Source organism: Oncorhynchus kisutch, linkage group LG2, assembly GCF_002021735.2.
Source record: "Oncorhynchus kisutch isolate 150728-3 linkage group LG2, Okis_V2, whole genome shotgun sequence".
In the NCBI taxonomy this organism is placed as follows: Eukaryota; Metazoa; Chordata; class Actinopteri; order Salmoniformes; family Salmonidae; genus Oncorhynchus; species Oncorhynchus kisutch.
The window spans coordinates 13105981-13124776 of NC_034175.2; the positions used below are offsets into that span (position 1 = coordinate 13105981).

At 42.1% G+C, this 18796-nt stretch overlaps 2 protein-coding genes across 31 annotated transcripts in view; both read right to left on the reverse strand.

Annotated features, from left to right (window-relative positions):
• Positions 1–127: 127 nt before the first annotated feature.
• On the reverse strand, positions 128–8924 carry LOC109907554 (protein LYRIC-like). Of its 2 annotated transcripts, none has more exons than XM_020505588.2 (12): positions 8202–8924; positions 7893–8012; positions 7008–7089; positions 5901–6101; positions 5378–5437; positions 5023–5172; positions 4242–4310; positions 3858–4000; positions 3156–3266; positions 2848–2949; positions 2520–2637; positions 128–1542 (listed from the first exon to the last, which is right to left on the reverse strand). In XM_020505588.2, the coding sequence occupies exons 1-12, from the start codon at positions 8532–8534 to the stop codon at positions 1475–1477; spliced, it is 1557 nt and encodes a 518-aa protein (XP_020361177.1). In that variant the 5' UTR covers positions 8535–8924; the 3' UTR covers positions 128–1474. The 2 variants fall into 2 exon arrangements, with proteins under 2 accessions (XP_020361177.1, XP_020361186.1); XM_020505597.2 differs by having other exon boundaries at positions 4242–4307; positions 8202–8792.
• Positions 8925–9199: 275 nt separating this feature from the next.
• The window catches only part of LOC109907547 (E3 ubiquitin-protein ligase UBR5), a 40581-nt gene continuing 30984 nt past the window's right edge, over positions 9200–18796 (reverse strand). For 10 of the 29 annotated variants that reach the window (XM_031787904.1, XM_031787792.1, XM_031787803.1 and 7 more), the window contains 15 exons: positions 16925–17059; positions 16345–16559; positions 15929–16049; positions 15066–15450; positions 14820–14907; positions 13074–13218; positions 12745–12875; positions 12411–12471; positions 11823–12004; positions 11596–11680; positions 11329–11484; positions 10898–11011; positions 10388–10571; positions 10027–10112; positions 9313–9920 (listed from right to left, as the gene is read on the reverse strand). In XM_031787904.1, the coding sequence (XP_031643764.1) occupies positions 9708–9920; positions 10027–10112; positions 10388–10571; positions 10898–11011; positions 11329–11484; positions 11596–11680; positions 11823–12004; positions 12411–12471; positions 12745–12875; positions 13074–13218; positions 14820–14907; positions 15066–15450; positions 15929–16049; positions 16345–16559; positions 16925–17059 (2301 nt within the window). In that variant the 3' untranslated portion in view covers positions 9313–9707. Of the gene's footprint in view, positions 9921–10026; positions 10113–10387; positions 10572–10897; positions 11012–11328; positions 11485–11595; positions 12005–12410; positions 12472–12744; positions 12876–13073; positions 13219–14819; positions 14908–15065; positions 15451–15928; positions 16050–16344; positions 16560–16924; positions 17060–18796 lie in introns of all 29 variants that reach the window. The other 19 variants (XM_031787866.1, XM_031787861.1, XM_031787852.1 and 16 more) reach the window with 15 other exon arrangements.

Sequence of the window (18796 nt, forward strand, 5' to 3'; positions counted from 1 at the left end):
TAACTAGTTTCTAGAATAGAGTTCCCATCATCCCTCACCAACGCCGGGAAATTTAAATAGTTACACTGTAGCTGCCTGCTATGTTTATTAAGATATGTTGAATGAGAATATTCACGCTTCACAATAGTGCCTTTATGATCTTTATGGTAGAAATTCACACAAAGGGCATATTTGATTATATTGCATTTGGAACATTCTGACAATAAAGACAGAGGTAAAGGACAAGTATCAAACACATTGATTTAAATAATTCAACCGAGACATTACTATCCCCAATCAGGAAAAACGGAAGCAATTCACAGGTTACATTTCCAGAGGAAGAAAGACAAGTGGAGAAAGATTCAGGGTGCAGAATAAACATGGTCCAACATAGGACACAATCAACACATTAAAACGGTTGGTAGAGCACATGCCTACATTTCCCAACCAACTAAGGCATCAAATTGTATTCCTGATTACTGCATCATTACAAATACATCATTGATTAAAGCAGTTTGAAACCATCCTGTCTACAGCAGGACTAAACACCAATCAGTTGCTCAAAAGAAAAAAAAGAGAGAAATAAGAGGTAACTGATTAATAGGAAAAAACTATAGAAATATAAAAGAAATCAAATATAGAAAAGGGCCTTTTTATTTTTTACATATGGCTTGAAGCGTTTATTACAAAGAGGTTACAAAAGGTTGAGGACTTTTGAATCATCAACCACGGGTGGACAGGACAACAGCCATCAATGGTAGAAGCAACTACACAGTCTGAGCACAACACTGATTATCAAAATAACAGCAAGTAACTGAAAGTATGTCTCTTTTTCATGTACAGCAGAATAGTAGAGATACCACTAACACCACCTGCATCCAAATGCTAAACATGATTCTCTTGGGTCGTGTTCATGAGACACCAAACAGTACAAAATTGACTGAAACAGGGAGGACTACCTGGACTTGTCAGATAGCAATCGCTTATTTAGTTTTTCCCTTTCAAAACGGTTTGCTACCATGTGATCTATTGAACACAACCTTATAGTGTTGGACTTGACCTTTTGAGCAGGAGTCACTGCACCAATATGGTTAACGATATAAACAGCAAAGACTGCAGAATAAAGGCCTGTAACGTGACTCGGCTGACTCTTCCTCTATAATAATCTCAAAGCCACAACATCCCAATCACTATTAAATCAGGATTTATTATTCATTTTCTAGGTGTCTAATCAAACATGAACGTTCGAAAGATTCATTTGAATTGGAAAACAGTTCATGTGTGCCCACACTACGATATTGATCAGAATCGCAGAATTTAGCTTTACAGTTCATCTAGATGCAGTCTGCTTGACCAGGCTGCCTTTTGGATATGAAGCTGGCCGGTCAGAACTTAGAAGTTTGATATTTCCGTTTTTAAAAGGGGAAGTATTTATATGTTGCATAAACAGCTGTTTTATCCAAAGTGTTTTGCATATAATGTTCATGACTCCAACTCATGTTTCTCTTCTTGCCCGTTTCTTCTTCATCACTGGTTTGGAAGGCTGGCTCTCTTCAGGTTTTTCTATGGGGGAAAACACACAGGGAGAATAGTCTTACAATACAATATGGGACTCCTTGTAAGACAAGACACAGGTTGTAAAAAAAATATATATATATATATATATATATATATATATATATATATATATATATATATATATATATATATATATATATATATATATATATATATATATATATATATATATATATATATATATATATAAAACAGAAACGAAGACTTTAGAAGCAGGAAGTGTGTAGAATCCATTCCAGAATGATCACTAGGAAGTGTACATTTTTGTTCTCCCGCAGTACTACCACCTGAATCATCCAATCAATGGCTTGAATAGTAGCTGGGTTGAAACAAAAGACTGAGCGAGAACTGCAGCCCTGTCTGTATACAGTCTTGAGTTTTTAGGTTTGCAACATTTCTGTAACTTTCCTGGACTTCCTGCTTATTCCTAAACGTATTCCAAGAATCTTCCAAATAGGATTTAAGGAAAGTTACTGAAATTTTGCAACTGTATGATTGATACATTAAAGAGAAGGACTGATGCTCTAGCTGGGATAGCCAATCAAACTGAATGGAGAGAGGGGAAATCTAGTAGTAATAACCTGGCCTAGCTGCTTCCTACACCTCCAGAGATCAAGAGCTACACTTCAGAGGAAGGTGGTATGCAGATAGCTTAGTGGCCCAGTCAATCACACAACATGGCAGCCCTGCCCAGGAACACCACCAATCAGCCCACTAATATGTCTAGATCTGAATGGTTTGAGGGCAAGGTAAAGCTATTCCTCCTTTAATATTAATGTGTTTCTATTGTGATCATAGTATAGCAAGAAATGAGTGGGGATATAGAAGAGGAAAGTATAAAGTGAAGTAAGACGTATGCAGGGATCGAACCCCAGCTGCTGGCAGAGATACGTAGTCCAGGGTCTGCAGCACTACCACTAGACCAGACTCCAGTGTGATTCACATAGTTCTGATAGACTTACTAGGTGTTGGAGCAGGTAGACTGTTCTGCTTTGCAGTAGGCTCCGTCTCTGCGGGTTGGGGTGGCACTTGTGTGATGGGGGCTGTGTTCTGAACCACAACTGGTTGCTCCACTCTTGCCTGCAGGAATTAGAAACCTTGGGATTAAAAGAGGCTAAAGAACCTTTGCCACTCACTGGGGGTGCTCTTGGGCCAACAGGGGTCCCCTAAATGAAATTGCACTTTATTTCCTTTATAGTCCTTACAAGCCCTCGTCAAAAGTAGTACACTATTAGGGAATAGGGTGCCATTTGACACAGCCATTGAGGTCTATAGAGCAGTGTCACCAACCTTCACAGCAGCAACATTGACAGCAGGAGCAGTAGGCTCCTGGATTGGCTGCTTCTTCACCTTGGCCTCAGCAACAACCTTTTTACTTCGCTCCTCTGACTCCTGTCAATCACAGACAAACAGAACAAATATGAGCCAATCAGGAAGGCCACAGGTAGCAATGACCCAATGAAGGACTCAGCAATGTAGTTCTAACGAGTGATGTAACAGTTTAAATTAAGTTGCTCTATTCCTGTGTAATAAGACTAATCACTACAGTAACATAATGTTAAGGAGGAATCCAGTAAGTGCTTAGTCTACGGTGTTACCTGGCCAGTAACTACATCTTCAGCTTGCTTCTTCTTCTTTTTCTTCTTTTTCAATTTACCAGTTCCATCAGCGGCAGGCTCCGCCTTTTCTCTCTCTTCATCAGATACTTGCTGCGAAACAACATTCAAAGTACTAAACTAATTAAAATACTTAACAGATCTAGACTGCTCAACCTAAATTAACAACCTGACCAATTTTCCCCAACTTGTCAAAATAATATCAAGGGGACAAGGTACAGTAAGCAGCAGATATTTTTTTTTACATGAGGCTTCTGAAATGTAAAATGTGTAGTTTTGTTTGACAGAGGTTTTTAAAATGAAGCAATCCCCAAATCACTACTATTACTCTGTGCAGAACCTTGTACAGGATACAGCATGGTCTCTTTACAAGCTACTGTTGCACTGCAGTCAAACTAGTTATATTCCAAGGATGTAGTGCATATTACCAGTCAGTCTACCCTCACATATGCATAGTTATATTTAGAGGTTTTTAAATGCAACATTTAAATTAAATCCCTGACATCTCTTCATCATGAAATGTTCTGTTTAACTCTGGAGATGGTTTCTCTCTCAACTTTCCCAGATTATATTGACAGTATTTAAATATAAGGCATGTTATTTATTTAACCAGGAACAGGCCCTTGATGTTAGAAAACTCTCGTGAGGGGTACCTAAAAAGTGTTATCACAACTGGCGACTAACCTTGACAGTCTCTGGCAGGGGCTCCTCGAGGGCAGGGGGGACAGCCTCTACTGGAGCAGGGAGTTCCTCATAGTTCCCCCACACCTCCGCTGGGGCATTCCAGTCAGAGCACCCGTCTGCTGCAGCAGCAGACCCATCAACATCTGAAAACACATCCAGAGGAAAGCTCTAGTTAAAACACCTCACAAAAACACAACCTTTACAACACATGGTACAGACAGAGATGATGATTTTCACTCCTACAGCAGTCTCCTGACAACAATACAGTTGGACTGTGCAGAATCACTGATCTACAGGCCACCTTGCAACCCGTATAACTACTCATTATGCGATCTAATCCCTGCAATGACTTTTATTGCCAGTGTAAAGGTTTGTTTTACTTACTTAGACCAGACCACTCGTCTTCCACTTGAGGCTCAGGCTGGCTGGGACACGGCAGCTGGGGTTCCACTGCTGGAACACACACAACGACTTGGCTTCATGGCGGACTATCACCAATATACGCAAACTAATATTGCCATATGATTTTGATCCTTTAGTAGTTTTAAAATGTTTTTAAATGATACAATCTGATTAAATATCTATACTGCCCTACAAAGGCAAAACACAGTAACTAAGTAATTGTTTTTACTGCAAAGTCTGTCTTTTTGTCTAGACAGAGAGCAATTTTTGTTACTCCATTATATATTCTGATTAACTGGCTTGTTCTTGTGTTAGGAAACTTATTACCACACGAATCAAATAATATACCTGGCCATTACAACAGATAAAATATTTTTGACCAAATTCATAGTTAATGCGTTTTGCCTTTGTAGGGCACTATACCTGTCTGTACTGTAAACAATGCCATCTAGAGGCCAAAAGGTGATCCTACACCAGGAGTCGACAAAGAACAGTCAGCCCATTACCTGCAATGCCAACTGTTAGTCTGGTTAATGAGACTAGATTCAGGTCTTTAGCCTTTATCTCTGTTATCAGGGATCCTCCTAATAAGTCCACCCTCCTAATAACACAACATTGCAATAGAAAACCTCAGTGAAAACTCCTGCCAGTAAAAATGTAATTGTACTGTGTATACTGTATTCCCTGCATATAACAAAAAGTAAGATTTGATTAATATGTACATATGCAGTATATTCGAGGGAAATATTACTACTATCATTACTTTCTGTCTCGAGCCCCCAGACAGTGGTGTCTTGATTGCTCTCAGAAGTGGTCCAGTGCTCCTCATCAGGAACAATGGTAAGGGCTGGGGCCGTCACAGCCCGGTCAGTCCATCCTCCAGTCACTACCGGAGCCTCCTCGCTGCTGATAGCTGACACCAACAGACACATTTAACACCCTTCAAGAACATCCACACAATGGCACCACTTTAAATAGTGTGCCTAAGAAATGGACTCCAACCAAATACTACACAAGAGCATGTAACTAATTGTTTTTCTTAAAATGGGACATGATTTGATTTCACCCTAAGCCTTAATCAGACCCTTATTTGAATCAATATGTATATATTTTTTTACCTTGAGGTCTGCCTACGGCAACAGCAGCAACGGCACCTGCTTTGGTTTTGGAGGATTCTCCTGGGGAAATAACACTCATGTTTAAAGGAAAGGCTGTAGGTATATTTCCATATACATTTATATTTCCTATTTGCAAAGGGAGAGCAGGTCAACACACAAAGAGCAGTAGCCTGGAACGCAAACTGATATGCTCAGTTCTATTGTTTCAGTGGTGAAACGGAGCATGTCAGTTTGGCTTCCAAGCTAACAGAGCAGTTGACAAGCAGCAGAAGCTACACCGCTCTCTCTCTGGGCTCGGAGTCCTCCAGGGTCTGTATTTATAGCAGGTCTGATCAACAGGGGACCAGCAGAACTCAATAACAGGAGAAGACAGAGAGTAGCAATCTCCCTGGATACCAAATTAGTCTGTTTACAGAAAGTTTGTGAAAGTGTAGGTGTCTTTAACCAAGCTCAGGCCTGCTCAGCTGCTGCCTTTTGCCAGCAGAGAGGTATACCATAAGGTGATAGACCTAGCTAGCTTTACCTTTCTTCTTCTTTTCCTTCTTCTCAGAGACAGACCCAGAGTTTGCAGCTTTGGGGCTGACTTTAGTTGACTCTGTGGGAGGAGTACTAGGCAGAGGATCCACTCCTCCAGGGCTCCCTGACCCGTCACCGGTGGTTTTGTCTTTACGGCGCTGCTCACGCTTCTCCTTGTTACTGATCTTGGTCTCCCAGGTGCCTGATACTGATAGAAACATGGGGAAGGTTAGTGGGATCAAGTTAAATAGGCCTACAACTCATGTTCAAATCCACTGTTAGAATGTCCAGGCTCTGGGCCCAGTTTCCCAAAACCATCTCAAGATTAAGTTAATCGTTAAAGCCTTCTTAGGAACATCGTTACATCTCCGAGCTGTTTCCCAAAACAATCATTACTAAAGTTGCTCTTGAAAATGCTCATTATTTAACGACTGCCTCAGACCACTCATAGAACAGCAAAGTACGTTGTTAGATGTTTCTTGCCCTTCCGCGTCACTTTATACACAGATGTTTATCCGTCTTTGTGACTGCTGATAACGTCAGAAGTTTGTAGACTGACTACAAAAACAAAGTTGCCCATTTTTTGGCATAACAAAGACGCTTCAAATGAACACCAAGATGACTGTATTAAAAGACAAATACTGTATAGGCTACATACACATTTTTGAATATGGAAATCAATTTCATGTTAATGCAATCTAGTTTTATTTAGATATTTGTAAGCTACCGATACATATTTACCTCAATGTATTTCATGATGTAACATTTGCACAACATGGATTTAGTGCATTATTATAAGGTAAGCATTAGAATAAGCCGCCTCAATATTTGTAACCATAGGTGAACTCTAGGAGCCGATCCATCGTCAGTCTTGTGGAATAATTCTAATGTCAAGGTAAGATTGGAAAGGGAGAACGCTGATCCTAGAGCAGTGCTCCCCCCAATCTTGGTCAGATTGCATGAATGATTGATTTAATCTTTCATAGACTAACATTAAAATATGACTCATTTCAATTTCCCTGAAAATATGTAACAATTAGCTGTAAATGTATGCCACCACCGCGCTTTGCTAGGCACAATCGATTCAAACAGTTGGTGGTATTGTATGGCGTACCTTCCTCCGATTCCTTGCCATGTGAAGAAGCCGTCTTAGCCTCCTTTACTGCCTGTTTCTGCTTCTTCTTTGTATTCTTTACCTAAATATATAGATTTCAACATGTATGGTGGATTAATGCTACAAGGCAAAGAAAGGGAAAGTGGTAACATACAGAAGCATCGCCCCCTGCACCATTAGAACAGAAACCCCATGTTATGAAAGTTCTCAATCAAGTCAACATGGTCAAACTAGGTAGGTTGGGGTGTGTGTATGTATATATATATATATATATATATATATTAAATCACACACACTATCTTGTCCCCCTAAATCTGTCTACCAAGAGCCTTTTCACATGTAATTTATAGGCTATACGGTCCTTAAAATCTCAAAAGCTATAAACCAAACAAATCAAATAAGTATTATATTGTAAGTGTCAGCCCCTCAATGCAGATTGATGCCAAAAACAATTATAAAGAGCATTGATTGACAGACTGACAGTCAACTGGGTTGAAAGCTGTATTTGATCATGGAGGAGCTACACTTGACACTAGCTAAGTGAGAAAGCCATCCATCCCATCCTTTAGGATCTGCTGCGTCTGCAAGTTAAAATCTGGCAAACAGACATTGCCAGCTGGCCCTTGCACATCACAGGACTGTAGGAGTCCTAAGGGAGGGAGGCCTCTAGTCTAAAAGCCACATCATCACTAGGAAAACTCCACTACAAACGCCATAAGGCCGGTTCTCAATCTTGAAGGCTTGTTTAGTGCAGAAATTGGGATATTATGTAGTTAGGTATAACCGAGCATATCTGAATTTATTTAGCATACAACGGACTTCTGTTTTACTAGTCTCCTAGGCTTGCATGCAAGAATTTGCCTCTACAAGCAACATTAGGCCTACCTCCGAAGCCTTTTCTGTCTTGACTTGAGAATGATGTGGCACTACTGGCAGGTTGTCTTCTTCAGTCACTCTGACTTCCTCTTGTAGCTCAGCAACTACACTACCATTTGGCTGTGATTTCTGTGGGGCAAGAGAGAACAAGGCTTAATTTAAAAACAAATATTAGTTTGGCTCACGTGACAGGTTAATCTAGCTAGCCGAATCATGCTAATGTCGGCTACTAACTACTAACGTTAGCTATCTACTGTGACAGAGCTGTCAAAATTAGCATAGCATAATTAGCTAGTAAGCTAACATTGGAAACGTTACCTTTTCTGTAGGTTTCCTTTTCTTTTTCTTCGGTTCCTCTGCTTTTGCCGTCTTGATAGTAGCTGGTTTAGTGCTTTCCATGGTCTCAACTTCAACTATGGTCGGTCGCTTCTTGAAGAGCCCGCGACATGCGGCGGCCCACATAGCCACCATTAGCACGAGTCCAATGCACGCTGCTAAGAAGATCAACCATGGCGGAATCTCGGGCTTCACTCCAAAATCCACCCCGAGTTCTGAGTGCAAGAGGTCTAGGCCAGTGGAAAGAAGCTCATTCAGGCGACCTGCTATCAACTTGACCTGTTGACAGGTCGCGTCCTGCCAGTTCTCTGCCATTTGGGTTGATCTCGATGATTGACAGAATATGCAAAAGTTAACGTTAGCTGGCTAAAAATAACGGTTTTGACAGGGCAAACAATAAAACCACGATCATCGCTAGCTTGTCATCCACCTAGCTGCTAACACGTTAGCTAGCTGTCAATCATGTAACATTTGAGTCGGTCGAAATAAATTACCCTCATATAGCTAGCTATTTGTCCAGCTCGTATGACTGATGAACCGGTTTCTTGCCCACTGATAAAGCAAGAAGGTTGATTTCGAGGAGCAACAGAAAAACAGGCGGTGCTTAGCAGCATCCCGCTCTACGATTGGTGCAACGTCATGGAAGAAGGAGTCCCTCTGAAATCATGACGAATTTCCTCATACAGATTAAGAATGGTGGTCCTGGACTAGAACAGATTACTTGGGGTTAGTTATCAGTATATTTGATTAAAAACTATACCCAATGATGAATCACATATCTTGAACCAAACTTTTGCTGCCCACCTCGTCAAGTAGAATTTGTGGCCTGTTTTATTGTATGCTTGGGTGTATTCCGACAATCTAAATAATTGCAGTCTTTGTAAAGTTCCTAAAACCAGGTTATCAGCATGCCTAGCATTTATTGTGAGGTCATCGATTTAAACCATATTCAGTAATACATTCTACAACAATCAAGAGACTAAAATTATAATTTGCATCCAAGTTTATTTTGAAATTCCCTACTCCCCCTATACAAGAAAAATATTGACTTTCCATCAAGGCAGCAGCAAACTGTCAGTGATAGTAAGTATTCTGTTTAGGGCAAGGAACAAAATCATAATCACAGTGTTTTTTTTTTTTTTTACTTTAACTTTTTAAATACTTCTACTGCGGTCCTCTTTGGCTGAGCTTCGGCACAGTTTGCTGTCGAGCAAAATTCCTGGGAACTAAAGGTTTAAGCCAATAGAGCAGAGGGTTTCAACTTTACAAAGCCAATGCAGGAATGTATATTACCTTCAGAACTAAAAAAATTAAAATAAAATAAGAACAAGCTGTCTGTGTTCACAACACAAACAAAATAACCGCCAGGGGAGCGACTGCATTTTTTGTATTTTCTTCGAATTCCATAAAATTGTATAGACAAAAAACAAATCTACAAAAATGTAACTAGGTAAATATTACACAACAGGTAAACATGTTTGTCAACCTCTACACAAAACCAAAGTTCTTGGTCTTAATGGCTAGTAAGAGTTTCTGTTTTAGAATCTGTTTGGAGGAGTAGAGTGGCACGTAGAGGCGCGAGATGCAGGTGTTGGCCGTGGGCAGGTGCTGGTCATCCGGAGGCCTGATGGTGATGGAGGGCATGGGCTGGAAGCCTTCCTCACTGGCTGGCAGAGATGGACTGGAGGTCCAGAAGTACACCTGCAGGGAGGGAGAGGAATCCGATTATATTGGAATTTATATTTGAGTTTCTGCAGATAAAAATCACAAACTGGGACTGCATCAGGTAGTGAAAATAATTTCTTACCAGATCTTGCCTCTCAGTCATGCTCATCTTCTCCACGATGGACCAAAACCAGCGTTTGAACTGCAACAACTTATCAGCATTTTCCCCTGTTGAGATTCAGAGTGGGATAACAAAAATAAGTGACTCAATCATGGAATAAAAACCATCAACTCAAACACACATAAGTCATGTAAAAGTACAAACGTATTTTTGTTACAAGACTTCTAACTGCATAACTGAAAGTATTAGGGTGAGGATCAATAACCAAAAGGAAAACTAAATACATCCAGGTTTTACAGTACTAGGATCATGTCTCCCCATCCATATAATCTTATTCATTGTGATCAAAAAGGCAAAACTGATCCTACATCAGCACTCATACTCTGAGATTCTTTGTGAATACGGGCCAAGGTCTTTGTACCAGATTCATCATTGAAGGAAGTGAAGCTGATGAGCATCTGCACGTTGACCTCTCCACAGCCATTGACCAGCAGCCTGAAGTCCTCAGCTGTCAAGTCCTCCAGGGCGTTCTTAGGAAGGACATCCAACAGACCCTTCCTCATCGCCTGGAAGGGACAAAACAGTATTAACATTAAATGTCAACATCTTTATATACAGTACACATCCATCCCCTTCTCATCAGCTGAGAGAAGGTATTAATCTCACAAATTTACACTCTACGATATTGTCTCTGTATACATCTAGGCTTATCCCTACTCCAGCTTTAGACTGGACTGGTGTCCGATTTGCTGTTTTGGAAACTCCTATGGCATGCCAAAAACAGATCTGGGACCAGGCTAACTTTAGACCTAACTCAATATAGAATGCCCCACTTGGTTCCCCTTATTATAGTGAATGGTAATTCACACTGCCACATGAGTGTACAACTCACATGAAGAGGTTGCTCGGCAACCACCAGCATCCTGTGTTCGGCGTACTTTCTCACGTATTCGTAAACGTTGAGAGGAGTCACAGGCATGTTGACCCCACCTGACAGCAGCTCCACCTGATATAGCCATGGACAGCAGACGTCATGTTAATAATGCAATGTTTCAGAACATTCTCTGTCACAATTAGACTGCAGAATAGAAGGGTTTTCAAAACAGTCAACTTCTGATAAATGCAAAACCTGGCAGTTTCAAATGTTTAATGTTGCATGCACAAGTACAGTGAAATGCCAGTTGTGACAGAATGCATTAAAACCAAAGCATGCAGTCAGGTGCAAAAATATAACTAAATGAAAAAAATCGGGACTGAAAATGTTTCCCAAGTGCACTTCCTGAGTTGACTGCATGTGAAATATTCTCCCTATGAGTTCTTTACCTGTCCAGCCCCTTCCTCCTTACACAGGTCTATGGCGAAGGCCAGGTCCATGGCTGCAAACACAGCCTCTGCCTCTCCAGCCTGAGAGTGACGGATCAACTGTCGCAGGCTCTCGTACATTACCGGGTCAAAGAAGGCAAAGTCATGCCAGTTCACCTGCTCACAGACACACATACTGATGAGAACTCTATCCGTGTACAAGTCCAGATATAGTGGTCTCCATATTGCAGTGTACAACAGTGCACATATAACAGTGGAATTCATTACCTTTCTGCCGAGCAGCACCTTGATGACATGTCTGTTCAAGGTAATTGGACAGAGCTCATTCTGCAGCAGACACAGCCCTAGTATTCTGGAGAAGAACAAAAATTATTTGAGGTAGGCTACATATAATTTAGTTGTTTTATCCCTGAATACAAATAAATATTGTCTGCACTCCAGATTCCCTATGGGTCCCGGTTGCACTATAAAGGGAATGGGATGCTAGGACTTACCTGCCGATGTTCCTGAAGCAGTTGAGCCTGGCCTCCGTGTTCTTGCCGGGCCGGGGAGAGTAGAAGCCTCTCTTCCCGGGCTGGTAGAACAGGGGAGCGTTGTCATCTCCGTCTTCAGGGTCGTCCAGCTCCATGTCCACCACACTGCGGGTGGAGCCATGACGCTTACGGTTCTCCTGCTGCTACAACCAGGAAATGAGCAACAACTATTCGTAATTGACAAGTTGACACATTTTTGGTTATTACGGCATAAAATAATTAAAATCAGTGCCACCCAGTAAAATATAAGTGACTGGTCTTGAGAAAGGTTGCTATGGCTGAAATGTTGACAAACAGTCCCCTATTTCCTGTTACTATTAGAGCATAATATCGGTGGGTGATCATGAGGTGAATATTTGTATTATGTTATAGTAAACCTCTAAAAACAGCCACAGTCAGAAATCTAACCAGTAAATTAATGTCATGAGGCTGAAGGCCACATACCTTTTATTCTTCATACAACTTTCTTTCAGGCATGTCTAATGACTTGTGTTCCTGGACCACAGAGTTGGGGCATGCTGGGACCGGAGATGGAGAGCTGAAGCTTACCTGTGCTTTCTCAGGAGCCTCCAGGAGACCCAGGTCCAGTATGCTGTCAGCGCCATTTTCCCTGTGGAAGGAGAGATGGGTTCTAGTCAGGTTATCCTTTATTTTTATCAAACCAGGTTGCCCAATTGAGGTAAAAAAAATTTTTTTAAAGCTTTCACAAGGGAGACCAGGCAAAGAGGGCATCCTTGAAATTGTGTATGGTGACGATGCGTCCCAAATGGCACCTTTTTGCCTATATAGCATAAAGGGGCTCTGGTCAAAAGTAGTGCACTGCGAGCAGGGTGCTATTTTGAGAACAAAATGACAGAGCGGTGAATAGGACACTGTACTATACCTTCCATGTGCAATGAGCAGCTCCATGGCCTCCTCCACCCTGGCCCTGAGAGAGTCCTCACTGGCCAGGAGCAACAGCAGCTGGGCTGGGGAGAGCTCCAGCAGCATCCCAGTGATCTTACTGGCAAACGCCTGGAGAGGAAGGGACAACACCAGTCAGTCACATTATGTAGACTGTCCTGAGGTTTTCACTTATTCACCACCCATCACATACAGTATTCCTTGATTGTATATAGATATTATGCATTATAGATTAGATAATGAATGGATACTGCATTTATAGATAAGATACTTTAATTAGAATTAGATTGTTGTAAAGCTGGTAGGTACCGGCTGCATAGCGTGGACGCGGGGGTACAGCCGCTCTCCCAGGGCCTGTCTGTGGGCAGGTAGTGGGTCAGGTTCATCACTGGGGTTCCCCTCAGAGGCTGGCCTGAAGGGCCGGGTGTCAATGGACAGCTGTCTCCTCGAGTCCCTGGAACACACAGAAAGGAAGGTTAGCTAGCGCCCGCAAACGTTCTACACCATCGTGCCGACCCAAATCAAACTGGCCAGTGCAGGCCATTGTCTTACGCCAGATCAATGCTCGTCCCTCAACCGATCGGTCTTGTAGGACGTGGAACTCATCTATAAAACTAGATTTTGCGCAACACTAGTTCCTAAATTCTGGCTACTACGGCAAACCATGCTCCAGCTAACAGCCTAGTACAAGCTTGTTTGAATGGCCATACGGTAGCTAGTTTAACAGCTTGTTGATTAAGTTGTACAGAACCAGGGTTATGGGACTCTCAGAAATCAGCATGTATGCAACAGACAGCTGCCATTGTGCCTCGCTACTTTGTAACATTTGGCCAACGCGATAACATGGTAGAGAGCAGTCAGCTGTGCTGTAGAACTCGGCACACTAATCACAGCAGAACAGATATCATGAAAACTCATGTGCATTGCTAGAGCTAGAGGGAGTATTCAGCATTGAGTGTGTGAACTGGTGTTTTCATATGGATTGATTAGAAATGTTCGTACATAAAGAATTTCATGAATACTGATTCTACCACCACAAAACACCTTAGCTAGATATAGAATTAGGTAGTGAAGACATCCTCATTACCCTTTTAAATATTAGCTACAGGTTCATCATTTTTGGTAAGATTAACTGACGCTTGAGGATGAACAGGGGTTCAGTGGATGTCACCTTGGTAACATTTTTGAATGTTAGGACAGCATATTGTAGTCGGACTTCTTTTTGGCTATCCATGAGTGTCTACGAGTTCAGACAGATCAGTACAGACGGCCGCCATGTTATCCGACGTGAGACAATGCAGTGCAGGACAGAAACTATGGTGGATGCGTAACCAGGTCAGCTAGGTTTGGCTCGGCTCAGTAGTGTAAAATGTTATTTCGGTGTAGTTGAGTAGAGATGTATAAAGCTATAGTTACAACTTTCAAACTTTGTTGCACTTTGTGTACCACCACCAGCAACTGATACCAGCAACTGATAAGCAATTCATCTACAACGTGGTTGCATCCAGTTGCAAAATAAATAAAAATACTTTGTAGGCTAGTTACAAGCAACAGCCAATCAAAATGAATGCGTCGCACATGATCCATTTGAAGGTTCGCAACTCTGACCCAGTTGTCAAGTCAACACAGCGGTCAGTGCTGCGGGAACCGTGATCAAGGTTGGAAGAAGAGACATTAGCCAAATGGGAGCTGTAAATAAATATTGGCATCATGGAAAGTCATGGTTAGTGACTGCACTAGCTAGCTTAGTTTATTGCTAGCTTGGTCATTTTGACTAGCTGAGGTATGACTTCTCAAACCATAATGACAATAGCAGCTTCAATTTGATTGGCTGTTGCACGCAATTTCAATTACGTTTGAGTTACTTCGTGTATCAACAAAGTTGCTTGAGATGTCACTTGCAACCTCTAACTGCAACTAAATTTGCTTGAAAGTTGCTTTGTGTAACTCCAGCCTAACACATTAAACAGATGGTCAGATGTTTTCTGAAAGGCAACATGTCCTAATGACACAATACATCCACAGGGTTGGTGGGCAGGAAGTTTGGTCTCTCACCGGTCTCGGTCTCTCCTAGAGCCGGCTCGGAGCCCTCCACTCCTCCGCTCCCTCTCCCGGTCTCTGTTCCTCAGCCGCTGCATCAGATCTACACACAGAGGGAGACTTTAGGTAAGATATATCTCTGTTCTCCTCTGAAATTCCTCTTGCTTCCCCCAGAATGGTGGTAGCAGTAAGTTGTCAGTCACCATGTTAAACTGCCATTTGGGTTAAGTAATTAATAAATTGACGCTAGTAGTTTCATACTCAATGTCATACTTGAGTTGTAATCGTGATGACACGTACTGCTGGCCTGCATGCCCTTGCTGACGCTCTGCACACAGTCCAGGTTGGGCAGCTTGTCATTGGACAGGAAGGCCAGGGCGATGGCCGTGTAGAAGCTACGGGCCACGCCACTACCCTCGCCCGGCTCGTCCTTGAAGGTGACCTTGACGCGGTGCACAGCCATGGGTGTGGTGGTGCAGCGCCGGCCAAAGTGGGTGTTGAGCTGCCTCATGGTCTGCTGGATCAGCTGGTCACGGTCACGGTCCACCTCCAGGGACAGGTCACGAGACTGGAGGTTACGGAGTTTCTCCATCTCCCGGCGGAACTTAGACTCCTTCACCTCAAATCCCCCCAGCTCGGTCAGGATCTGGGGACGGGATCAGACAGACAGGATTAAATGTCTGGTTAGATCGTCAACTGTTTTTAATGTTTAACAGATTTTTTTTTGTCCTGATCTCATCTTGGTAATTGTACTTTTCTTTATTACATGTTTGTCTGTCAAGATCTGGGGACAGAAAGCTGTAGAGCTGTAGTGACTTGTCTACCGTTCTAAAAGCGTACATTTGGATCCGGGATGCTGATTGGTTGATAGCTGTTAGTTATTCACGATAATCCACAGGGAAAAGCCTGTTAACAGTTCCATTTGAATAATCAATGTGCTGTTCAACAGCGCAGCCAGGCAATTCATAAACTTTCATCATCTTGGTAAAGGTCATTTTTATTTATTTTGTCTATGTCTAGCTGTATATTTTTGTGGATTTAATTGTATTAATGGTTTGGGGCAGGGGAAATACTATAAATATAATACAGTATAAGTGTTTAAACCAATCCCTGAGTGTGCATACCGATCCAGGCTCTGCTCCAACATCCTCCATGAAGACGCGCCCGAACAGCTCCAGAGACAGACGCCAGCGGCCCAGCAGCATGTCATGGGAGATCACCATCCCCATGAAACTACAGTGGGGTCTGGAGAGGAGGACAGAGATGATATACTTTCTAGTTAATATTACAGTGGGGTCTGGAGGACACAGGAGAGAGCACAGAGATGTGACTTCCTTGTTAATAACAAAAATGGGAGCGTAAGGAACATTTACATATGCAGTTGTAAGACGCAAAGATGGAGAAAGGTTACATAAATAAATACAAATTAACTATATTCATTGTTTCCTTACTGAAGCAAAAAGAGAGAGATCGACCTGAGAATGCAGACCGAGATGGGATTTTCATTTATTTACTAGCCACTAAGACACGTGTACCATACCTAAAGGAAGGGAGCGGGGGGCCATCACTCTCAGTGAGGCCTATCTCAGCCAGGAGGCTGCTCTTTAGCTGGGCAGCTAGGTCATGGGGTGAGGGGCCTGGCTTTGGAGCCATTAGCTCCTGGTCCATGGGCTGGTCCTCTCTGCCGCGCTGACTAGTCTCCATACTCATCACGTTCTTCAGGTTGGCTGAGTAGGACATCTTGGTGGGTAGGATCTGTAGGACACAAAACAGCTGTGGTTGTAGTGAATGGTGCTATAATGAATGTTTTTTATTATGATGGAAATGTACTGTGAAGACTGTGGCTCTGCTCCCATAATTTGATGCATCTCTCCTTCCTATTTTTCCTTCCATGAAGTACTAATCACCGATCTAACATGGATTGGCGTTGGCAAGCTTTCCAGTTTCCATTGCTTTCACCAATCCAGCCATGTTAGACCAGTGATTCCTTCAAGAAAGGAGGGAAGGGGGGGATGAGGGAAGGATGCATGTTGATTGAAGGGATGAGGGATAAAGGAAGGATGCATGATAAGCGTATTAGAGCTGGTGTGTTGTCAGGGCACACAGTGTGTTATGTGTACCTGAGAGGAGCCCATGTTAACCTCCATGCAGCTGCGGTCCAGGGTGGACTCGGCCAGGCCTTTGCTTGCTGTGTACGAGGACGAGTACAGGCCCTGACTAGGACGGCCAAACAGATCCTCCTTCCTTGCATTGGGCTGGGAGGTAGAAAAATTAAAAATAAGTTGCAGTGTCATTATTGTAACAAACTAAAAACAGATGAACAGCGTATTGGTAGTGGTGGATTTATTGACTTCAAGTGTATATTGCACTGCTTGCCCCATAAAGGTATAAGTAGGAAAATAATCTCTATAGCTGTGATTTAACATAATTACGGTCTGCATCAATTACACTGCATTAAGGATTATACAGAAGAGGCTGTTTGGGGAGCCCGTTAGGACTTCACCTGCACATGTCACTTTAATTCAATTTCCCTCGGATAGTTATCAATAAAATGTCACAATAAAGTGCAGAGTTTTAGATTTGCCTGCTGGGGGGGCAAGGAGACCCCCAGTGCCACTAAAACCATTGACAACTAAAATCTGTTTTCAAGGGGTTGTTAACTTCTTGGATATAGGGAGCGCTCTTTTAACTTATGGATAAAAAAAACGTGCCAGTTTTAAGCACAATATTTTGTCACGAAAAGATGCTCGACTGCATATAATTGGCAGCTTTGGAAAGAAAACACTAAGGTTTCCAAAACTGCGAAACCAAGATGAAACTTCAACCAGGAAATGGGCAGAATTTTTGAAGCTCTGTTTTCCATTGTCTCCTTATATGGCTGTGAATGCGCCGGGAACGAGCCTGCCCTTTCTATCGTTTCTCCAAGGTGTCTGCAGCATTGTGACGTATTTGTAGGCATATCATTGGAAGATTGGCCATAAGAGACTACATTTACCAGGGGTCCGCCCGGTGTCCTTTGTCTAAATTGGTGCGTAATCTACAAGCTGCACGCAGTCATCCAGTGATTGAGAGGAGAGAGGAGGCTTTCAACGAACGATATATCATGAAGAGATATACGAAAAACACCTTGAGGATTGATTCTAAACAACCTTTACCATGTTTCAGTCGATATTATAGAGTTAATTTGGAAAAAAGTTTGGCGTTTTGAAGACTGAATTTTCTTTTTTTTTGGTAGCCAAACGGAGCAATTTCTCCTAAACAAATAATCTTTCAGGAAAAACTGAGCATTTGCTATCTAACTGAGAGTCTCCTCATTGAAAACATCTTTAGTTCTTCAAAGGTAATGATTTTATTTGAATGATTTTCTGGTTTTTGTGAAAATGTTGCCTGCTAATGCTAACGCTAAATGCTACACTAGCTGTGCTAGCTGTTACACAAATGCTTGTTTTGCTATGGTTGAGAAGCATATATTTTGAAAATCTGAGATGACAGTGTTGTTAACAAAAGGCTAAGCTTGATAGCTAGCATATTAATTTCATTTCATTTGCGATTTTCATGAATAGTTAACGTTGCGTTATGGTAATGAGCTTGAGGCTGTATTCACGATCCCGGATCCGGGATGGCTCGACGCAAGAAGCAATTTTTTTTTTTTTAACTACTTTGTTGTAATATCTTAACCTCATGAAGAGCATAGTCAGAACTACACAGTTCAGATTATTCCACATTTAGCTCTATCAGAGTTAAACAACAAGTATCCATGCTTGTCATGATCAGTAAACATAAATTGGCCATGTAATTTCAGATATGTTGAGGCTACCCTGACGTCTCTAAACCTTTAGTTAGATATTTGAGTGAAACGTAAACTAACTATACCTGATAAATATGAGAGGTTTTGGTTCATTTCCCCATCCTTTGTGGGCACTACCTGTCAAGCAGCAGGTGGCCGCATTCCCCAGTGTAAGCCTATTGTTAGCTGATAATGACATTTACTT